At 36.8% G+C, this 10213-nt stretch overlaps 1 protein-coding gene across 2 annotated transcripts in view; it reads right to left on the bottom strand.

Annotated features, from left to right (window-relative positions):
* Positions 1 to 4003: 4003 nt before the first annotated feature.
* Nrk (Nik related kinase) overlaps positions 4004 to 10213 on the bottom strand; it is a 96302-nt gene continuing 90092 nt past the window's right edge. The window contains exon 29 of one of the 2 annotated variants that reach the window (XM_006528550.4): positions 4004 to 7453. In XM_006528550.4, coding sequence (XP_006528613.1) covers positions 7358 to 7453 — 96 coding nt within the window. In that variant the 3' untranslated portion in view covers positions 4004 to 7357. The remainder of the gene's footprint in view (positions 7454 to 10213) is intronic. The other variant, NM_013724.2, reaches the window with a different exon arrangement.

The raw sequence follows: 10213 nt of genomic DNA, 5'->3' as shown, positions 1-10213 counted from the left end.
GTATGTATGTATGTATGTAGGAATGCATTAACACTTATGGAATTCTTCAGACAGGTGTTAGGCTGGCCAGAGTGTGTGTGTCTGTGGGTGTCTATGTGTGTGCTTGAATTCTTCCTTTTTTCCTCTTTTTTACTTTCTGGCTCACAAAGAGTTGATGAACTCTGAGCCACTTGACTGATCAGTGAGGAGCCTGTGAGTTGTAGAACAAAGGGCCAGAGTAGTTAGCTTTTGTCCTTAATTCACTGATGCTAACAGCAGGAGTCAACTGCCAGAAACCAGCAGCTTTTAGTCACAAAACAGCAAGAGTAAAATTTCTAGAAGCCATCAGCTTTTGATGTCCAGAACAATAAGAGAGACTTACAAGGCCAGAGATCACCAGTCTTTGGCCTTCATCCAATTCAGTGTTGTGTCTCATCTCAGTACCTGTCATGCTGGGAAGGTCTCTGGAAGATATTATGTACCTATCAAATTGCATTTTAAAGATTTCTGTTCATAGTCATTAATTATTGCTGCTGTAGCTTGTTCCGTGGAACTTTTTGCGGTGGGCAGTAGTTATTGTGGAAACTCATAACTAGTCATATTTCTGAATAGAATAATTTACTATTGCTGTATCATACTAGCCCAATGATCAACCCTAAATGGGAGAAAATGATCAAACATCTCTATCATCCCTATCAAGGCTCTGGGGCCATTAGGGAAGTGAGATGAGAAAAAGTGTAAAAGCTAAAGGAAGGGTGGAATGTGGAAGACTTTCCAGATGACACATGACTGTTTTACAACTGTGAATTGAGATCATCTGTGAATACCCACAGGAAACCTTCACAAGACAGGGCCATTGGTGCTTCCATTTAAAACTGTGGTTCTCAACCTTCCTAATGCTGGACCCTTCAACACAGTTTTTCATGTTGTGGTGACCTCAACCATAAAATCATTTCATTGCTACTTTATAACTGTAATTTCACTTCTGCTATGATTTTAATGTAAATATTTGATATGTGTTGAATCCTGTGCGGGTTGCAGCCTTCAGGTTGAAAATTGCTAGTTTAGAAGGAAGGGCCAGGGGCAGTAATTAGAACCACATTGAGATTCTAGCCATTCCATCCTGCACCCATCTTTTAGGTGTATGTAATTCTCTTTTATCTTTATGAGGTCCCATGAGGTGCCAGAACACACAGGAAACAGAAAATTAACTAAAGTGTTTACTCAATCAATGTGACTTTCAGGAAGTTACCAACCTTGTTTGTTTAAGTCCTATTCAGGTTTGTTTTTCATTTTAGCCTAATTATTATTATTTTCATTATTATTAATTTTGGATGCTTGTTTCTTCTATTCTAATGAGAGAAAGAAAGGCTGTGCAGTCGGTGGGTGGAGAAAGCGGGAAAGATCTAGGAGTAGTTGGGAGAGAGGAAACCATAATCAAGTTAAAAAATAATTAAAATATAAAAATTAAAATAAAAAATTAAAAACTGAAAGAAGGAAAGAAAGAAAGAAAGAAAGAAAGAAAGGAAGGAAGGAAGGAAGGAAGGAAGAAAAAGAGAGAGAAAGAAAGGAAGAAAGAAAGGAAGAAAGTCCAGAGCAAGGCCAGAAATTTTGATGTGTGCCTTTAGTCCTAAGGCTCTGGAGGCAGAGGCAGGATCTATGAGTTTGAGGCCAGCCTGGCCTACATAGGTAATTCCAGATCAGAGCTAGATAATGAAATCCTTTCTCAAGAGAAAAACAAAAATCAGAGCAAGGTCAACAAGATGGCTCAGTGGATGAAACCCACATAGCAAGCCTGAGCACCTGAGCTCAATTCTTAGAACCTTGGAATGGTGGCAAGAAAGAACTGATCCCACAATACTGTCCTATGATGTCTACAAACCTCCTATCAATCACAAATTGCACATCACGTGTGTGCATTGGCACACTGATGCCCACACATATGTAACATCATACATAAAAGTTGTTAAAATCTTTTAAAAGGAGAAAAACTCATAAAAGAAGCTATTAACAACTCAGTGTTCCCGCTCTAGTTCCTGAAATGTTAGCAGAATGAGTAGTGATGTGGCTGAAGGAACTTGGCACTAAGGACTACAAGAAGCCATCCTTTATTCGGTGTATTCGGAATAGGCAAGCCTAGGGAGGGACAATGCTCTCACACTTGAAACCAAATTCCTTGGATTTACGCTGTTCCACAATTAATTTTAAGCAGTTCAGGTAGATATTTGCATGTACAGACAAGCACATTCATTGAACGGAAGCTCATCATATAACCTCACTTATCCCTGTAGTTGATAAAGAGCTACAAATACCGATTGAGTTATAAGGAGGGTTCTGTGTGCCTGCACATGTATACAGACCAATAAGAAAATGACACACTTGTTAGGGACAACAGCTCCCTTCCACTCCATTGATCCATTGACCTTTTTAAAATTATTTCAGCTCTCAAGAAAAGCAGATCACATTTCCTAATTCACACTAGCAGATTAGCATAAGGAGATCTAATATTGTAGAAACTATATAGATATGTGCCATAAAGGCACATGTGGCTCTGCTACAATAATAGGAGAGTAGTTGATTCTATTTGCTTTCTTCTTGTTCTTCACCCTACTCAAGGCATTCATCCATCCATCCTTTTCATTCATTCACTCAGGAATTCAGTCCATTGTTTCTGGGTATGTGAATGTATATATGTGTGTAGTATATGTGCCTGTGTGCATTCAATTGAATGCACTCATGGAGGTCAGAGGACTATCAGATGTTTTGCTCTACAATTCCCTACCTTATACAGGGACTCTCACTGAACTTCGAGCTAGGCTGGTATCCACAAGACCCTGGAGATCTTTTGCCTCTGTATACCATTGTGTTGGGGTTACAGCAGTGTAATAATGCCATGTTTGGATTTTTATATGAGGGTTTAGCATTTGAACTTTGGTCTTCATAATTGAACAGTAAATACTCTTATCAACTGTGCCATCTCTTTATCCCTCAACCAACTTTTTAAGGCTCCAATCATATGTATGTTTTGAATATTAACAGTAGAGCATTTAACTGAAAAAAATTGGACATCTTAATGAAATTTCTGAAGAATATAGTTTGAATTGTATCGATTATCATTTGTTTTCAGTTCTAAGAGACATCATACCCTCTGAAGCCAAACTGTGCAGTGTTTAAATCCTAGCTGGGCCCTGACAAATGTCAACCATTGGCAAGCTATCTTTGTCTACAAGAAGCCCCAAGTTTCTCATTGAATTTAAATTCCCAAAAGAACCCACGAGATTGAAGCTGGTTGTGTGGTCATCCACATCCATTGAGGAACTCAGTAAGTCCATGATTCTTCAAGGTGAACTTGGATGTAATCATTTTTCTGGTTTGACACTGGAGTCTTAGATGGGCTGACTATATGTTTATTCATTTCTCTCTAGGCTATGTAACAACACAGCTGATAGAGAGTTACTTTTAAATCCTAGGTATTAAAGGATTTATATAGTGGAACATGAATGAAATTGGTTTTTCAAGTCTAACTTTGTTGGCATGATTATATTAGAACATTCTTAAAAGTAAATAGAAAATGGTAATAAATTTTACATGTGATGGGACAAGATGCAGACCGAATTAAAGGACTTACTGGAGATCAGGAGTGGAAAAAAGCAAAGAGGAACTACAATTTGCAAAGCAGCAGGAATCCATACATTTACACAACCCAGGAGGGTAGTAGGGCCAATTGGAAATGACTCTAGGTATTTGAGCCCACAACCCAAATTCCTATGATAATCATGATTATCCTATGATTCCTATGATAATCATATCCAGAAAACGGGAAGCCACTTCAAAGGAACCAAGAGTTAGACAAGAGTTCTTATTAGATAAATACACATTTACTTGGTCAGAACTCTCAACACACAGACCCTCTAACATCCCCTAATCAGTACATTCTTACCTAATTTAAAGAAATTATTATTTCTCAAATAAGCCCAAATTCCTAGGCATTATGCTTGTGTATTCCAATAATGACACCGACCAATAACTGCAAATTTTTATTTCAGAAGCCAAACAATGATTCATTACAGAGTTTCTGGTCAAACAATTCATTTCAAAGGTTAACTCAGTACAAGTTGAATATAAATGATGCAAACTGGAACATGTCTTGGAACAACCGGAAAAGTACTTCAAAGATCCCATTGAGAGTGTGTGGCATTACTTACTCTCTATCGTACAGAGACTATCTCAGATGAATAGATTGTGTTTTATGTGTATTTGTGTGTGTGTGTGTGTGTGTGTCTGTGTGTCTGTGTGTGTGTGTGTGTGTGTACTTGTGGTTTTTTGTGAGCATGTATGTATTTGTATGAGTGAGGGGGGAGAGGGAGGGAGGGAGGAATGGAGGAAGAAAGCGAGGGAGGGAGAAGGGGAGTAGAAGATAACAACCAGTGTCATCCTCAGGAGTGCCATCTAGCCACCTGTTTGGAGATAGGGCTTCTCATTGGCCAGCAAGCTCTAGAGATCTACTTGTCTATCCTCTTAGCACAGGAATTGAAAGTATTCATCACTGACTGGAATTTGTATGTGATGTCTGCGGATGGAATTTACAGCTATAAGGCATGGGCTTTAGTTACCTAGCTATCTCTCTAGCACTCAAAGAAATGAAACTTGGAAGAAAACATCACTTAGCTATCAATTTATCTCAGAAATGGTGATACAGAAAGTACCTAATCTTGTCCATTCTGAACTCCATGCGAAGGGACATTGAGTGGCTGATTTTCCCTTCTTGCTCTTTGCCCTTACGATCTGCCTTTGTTTGAATTTACTCATTCATTCAGAAATTTGTTTACCAGCCCTATTCTAGTTTTCAGACATCTTACATGATGCATTTTATTACCAGTGCTTTGGTAATAAAACTAAACTGCCACAAAATCAAACCATTCTCTCTCCAGTACGGCTCCTAACCTGCCAAAATGTTCACACTTCCAACCAGGATTCTCATTAAAACTGGCTTTCTGGACTGCCTCTCCACACTACTGCCATGTATTGGCCCTTGCAGGTCCTGTTACAAGGTATAGGGCATATGTCATTTCTTCTATTACAAAGTATAATGAGGAGGAAAGGACATAGTCCCAGTCTGCTTTTTCACCTGCCAAAGGCTATAAAACTCCCACACAGATTTACACCTAAGTTGCAACTATTTATTAGTGACCTTTATGACTAATGAACTACTTCAAATATTTCAATCTTTCATACTTGAGCACCCAACGCTCCAAACTCCTTTCTTCTTGCTAGGTGTCAAGCTCTGTTTCTTCACTAACACTTTGGCCTTCAAAGCCCAGCCCTGCATTGGTAATCTTTCATGTGTAATTGCTTTGGGACAGCATTGTAGATTCTCTTTGCTATTTCCTGTGCTTGCTGGAATAAATGCCACAGAGAACAATGGGAGTTGAGTTGTTAAAATGTTTTTGTTTTTTGTTTTTTGTTTTGGTTTAGTGTCTTACTGCCTTAAACATATGATTTTAAGATAAAACTTATTGTAAGCTTATTTTTGAGTAAATATGAAGAAAAAAATTCTTAAAAGGTTTGATCCTACATACTACTTAAATGAGAAATAGTTCTGAACCTCCAACATAGCAAGCTCCATTTCCTCAGCGATAAGGTACTTGCACAAAGTTCCTCATGGCCTTTTGGTGTACATTTTTTTTTTTGTTTTAAAGAAAGCTACTTCTAATGTATTAATTTGACATTAAAGTTTGCTTATTTAAAATAACTACTGAACTTAAAAAAAGTAATTTGAATTGTAAACACTCAAGGATAAGCCAGTTTTTGGGTCACATTAGTGTGTCACAGTAACAGAAATGCGAATCACAGTTAACTTGTGGATTCAGGTTCTCCTATAATCTGAACACTGAGTTACTACACTCTTGATAGGAGTCATTAGGAAAATCCAAATCTTCATTCATTTCTGGCACAAAGGTACCAGGAAATGATGTACTATCAGGAAATCACACATAGTCAGCTGCTTTTTGTTTTGGTTAACCAGGTAGTTTAAAAATTATTATCCTGCTAGCACACTCTTCAGATTTGAGAAGCAGAGCTAGAGGACTTATTGAGGTATACTTTGTGGTAGGTTCTGTAGTTTTTCCTATTACCCCAGAACTAACCATGTCATTGAGGATGGATAGGTATAAATCACGCTTTAAAAAAATCAGGTAGCAGTTACCATAGGTGAGGAAATATCACCTATTTTTGGCGTCTATAAAATATGTGGATATGGACTGGCATGAATTTCACTGCTTCAGTTTTGCAGACTTTAGTATACAGTGGATGTTATATTTTTTCTAAAATTCTTGTAATTTTCATACCTAGAACGAATGACTCTAAATTTGGATTATCACCTTGATTATCTTAATTTTGAATTTGTAGTGATAAAAATGTAAAAATATAATTATTGCCAATCAACATTCTTCTCCTTTTGTTATATTGCTTTGCTTAATAACTTGGAGGACATTTTATATACTTTAATGTATTTAAAACATATTTCAATATTTAAAAATATTTAATGTTGTCTGATGGTCACAGCATTGGCTATATAATAAAATTCAAAACTTAGCCAATTTGGGGGACAAAATTTGACGCCTCGTTTGATGTGTTAAAATTTTTTTTCTACAGTACATGTGCATTGGAGTTCAGTCCTGTATTCAAGATAGTAAATATATTGTTTGGTACTTTATAAAAACAGTTCTTACACATATTTGGGGCTTTTAGGGGGGCAGAAGCAAGCATCTGAGGTTTTCTTCTCTTTTTCTATATAGAAAAATTAAATTTAACAAGGGGCTGGAAAAAAGTCACAATTGGTCTTCAGTTGTGTATTTATTGTGAAAAAGAATTGGGTAGAATGTTCCCCTTGATCTATGTAATTTTCTTTGCGCACACAGGTTGTTCAACCTTAGTCTGGGTTGCAAAATTCATTATGTTTTGTCTTTTAATCTAACCTTCACTTGGAAAAAAAAAACATGTATCTATTTTTTTGTTTTGGAAAAGCTTAATTAGGGCCAATTCCTTTGAAAGTTGCTGGTGATGCAATTTATAACAGGTTTCTTTACTCCATGCTGTAAATCTGAATACAGATACTGTCCAAACTGTCCTAAGAGAAATGTTTGAATTCACAGTAACAAAAGTTACAAAGTTTGTGCAAAACAGATTGTACACCACTGGAGTACATAGAGCTTGCTATAGTTAATTTTCTTTATAAAGCTTCATTTCTTATCCAAACTATTCTGTGCTACATTAAAAGCCTCTGATGAAAGTTTTCTCTAATGATAAAATTCTGATGTTAGGATTCAATGGCATGTGTGTGGTGGATGTAAAGGTTGTAGTCGATCACTGGACCCCTTTAAACAGCATAGCTTCTATGGAGCTCTTCAAGTTTTCCAAGGCTCATAAGGTAAACCCGGCTGTGGTCATTGCTCAGTGTAGAAGCAAAGAACATCTTTAAAAAAAAAGACAGGACAAAGCATCATCAGTGTGTTTCTAATGCATTTCAACTAGATACTTAATAAACAGAAGTGTTAAGTACCAGTATATAACTATAATTTGATATAATCAAAATATTAAGCCATCTTATTTGGACCAAATTTTCTTTGTTAAGGAACATACATTTGATTAGTTTGGGATTTAAATTACATATTTCAAAGTAACATTTTCACCATGGTCTACATAATTGTAATTTATATACTTATTATTTTGGCCCTGTTTTCACTTTTAAAGTGTATTCTTGTGGAGCCTTTCACACATCTCCACAATGAATTTTGATCACCTGGTCACTTCTCTTTCAATTCCCTGTGGACTCCCTCAACATGTTTCTTCCCAGACTCCTGTCGGCTTTTTAAAATTTACAACTTGTTGGGTCCATTCAGTGCTGTGCACAGGCGTGAGACCATCCACTGGATAATGGGAAGATGCCAGTGGCCAGTTCCTTGCATCTCCCCAAAGACTAATGATTCTCCTTCCCTTAGCAGCTACCAACTGCCATATATTTATAGTAGATGGTGGTCCTCTCTGGAAGTTTCTTACTAGTTTTGGTTAGCAACACATTTCCTTTAGCTGAGCAAAGATGACATCAATGAACACATCAAACTAGATGGAGAATAGCCCAGGAGACCTCAACTCTACATAATGAACTACAGGCAACTGAAGAAAGCTAGGAGCAGGAAGTGAGAGAGGTGGTCTTGCCCAGAAAACAGAGCAACAATTAGTTGTCCAGTGTCAAAAGGTCAGCCCTAGATACATGCATACAAGCAACATTCTGTGGACTCATATAATATAATAATATAATATATTGTAATAAGAGGACTATTATGACTTGGGAGAGGAATACAGGGAGGGTCTGGAGGGAGAAAATGGAGGGAAGAAATGTTGTAATTAAAATCTCTACATTTTATAGTGTCAATTCCTTTTTACAGAAATAGTCATAAAAAGTAGAACATTTCAGTGACTTATTAAGCATAAGCACAGGTGGCAAATCACAGAAATAATTTGCTTCCTTATATTAAAAGAAAAGCCAATTTGAATCGAAATAAGTTCGATTTTATGTTTTTGAGATTGTAACTGAGTTTCATATCCTCCTTCCCTTGGTACACTGACGTAAATGCCACGTGTTAAGGAAGAACATGTTGTATAAATATGGGTTCTTCCCCTAATAAAGAAAACCAGAATAGAACCCAGACATAAATCTCAAAAAGAAGGCAAAGTTTTTAAAGCCATTGATGCTTATAGGTAGCAGGGCAGGAGACCTAATGATGATGAGGGTAAGATCAGCAGCTACCCTTCATACCATTTATGTGCCAAATACCCTGGAAGATGCTGCGTAGGCACGTGATACATTAGAATTCTAACTTTGTTCCCCAAACAGTTATTCTATTTTAGTGATGAAGGAATTCAATTCTAAAGAGACCAAACAAGGGTCGGGGATGTGGCCAAGTGATACAGTGTTTGCCTAGCATGTGTGAGTCCATGACTAGCATTCTCCCAACACCCGACCAAAGAAAAAAGGAAAAATCCCTTAACATTTCTGGTTCCCACATCTTGTTAGGTGACAGAGCCAGAGCTGCAATCCAAAGCTCTCTGACCTCAAACCCTGCTTCTACACTTTACATCCCCGAAATGGCACATATTTTGTTAACATTCGACAACTTTGCTGTTTTGCCTGAATTCACTGTTTACACAGAATTTGAATTCTGTGTACTCCTTGGTGATGATTCTTAATTATATTCAAGGTTATTTTTTCACAGTATTATTTCTTAAATTATTAACTTGGGTGTTGAACTTTCCCACCTAGCTATTTGAATTGTTAACACTGATCAAATTTCACAGAAAATTTCTGAGTCTCAATTTTAGTTTTCACCCTTGTCAAATCGTCATCATTATACCTATTTGTGAGGATAAACTGAGACAAGATTCTAAAATAGCAAGCATATCCTAACATATAATTATATAGTCAATAAATGTAAGTACTTTTCTTTTAGTCTTAGAATATGCTAAAAGTAGAAATGAAAGATTTTTCAGCCATCAAAAAAATGCTGGCAAGGCGCTTGCTGGAAAAGACCTCTCGCACATGGTTGGTGGGAGTGTAAATTATTCTATCCACTGTGGAAAATACTATGAATGAAAGTTCCACAAACAAACAGACAGACAGACAGACAGACAAACTAATAAACTTGTCATGTGATCTGGTTCTCACATATCTTAGCATCTGTCCACCAGAATTGGATACCAGCCTACCAGAGATATTTAAATCCCACGGTTATAGGAACATTATCCACAATAACTTTTGAGTCAAGCTGGGCACCAATCTACAAATGAATGGATAAAACTAATGAAATCATTCATTTTCAGGAAAAATGGAGAACTTAAGTGAAATAACCTAAAAACGAATGTTAGTGGTTTCTTTTATATATCAAAGCTAAACAAAAATCAATCTAGAGATTAAGAACAATATGGGGAGTGGGGCAGATAAAAGGAGTGTAGATCTGAGTAGTGCACATGGAGGGCATACACGGAAATATCACAAAGAATGTCATTCATATGTGTGGTTAAATTATGGTAATCCAAATCAAAACACTGAAATCACTCTAAGAAGGTAGGTTTTAATCTCATATTCTTTACTAAATTTTCTTGGCATGAAAATGAAAAGGACCATGGATCAAAACTAATGAAAGTGTTCATGCCAAAGAAAATATCCTAGTTTAAT

The sequence above is a fragment of the Mus musculus genome, chromosome X (genome assembly GCF_000001635.26).
Source record: "Mus musculus strain C57BL/6J chromosome X, GRCm38.p6 C57BL/6J".
Classification (NCBI taxonomy): Eukaryota; Metazoa; Chordata; class Mammalia; order Rodentia; family Muridae; genus Mus; species Mus musculus.
This window is presented reverse-complemented; position numbering and strand designations above follow the sequence as displayed.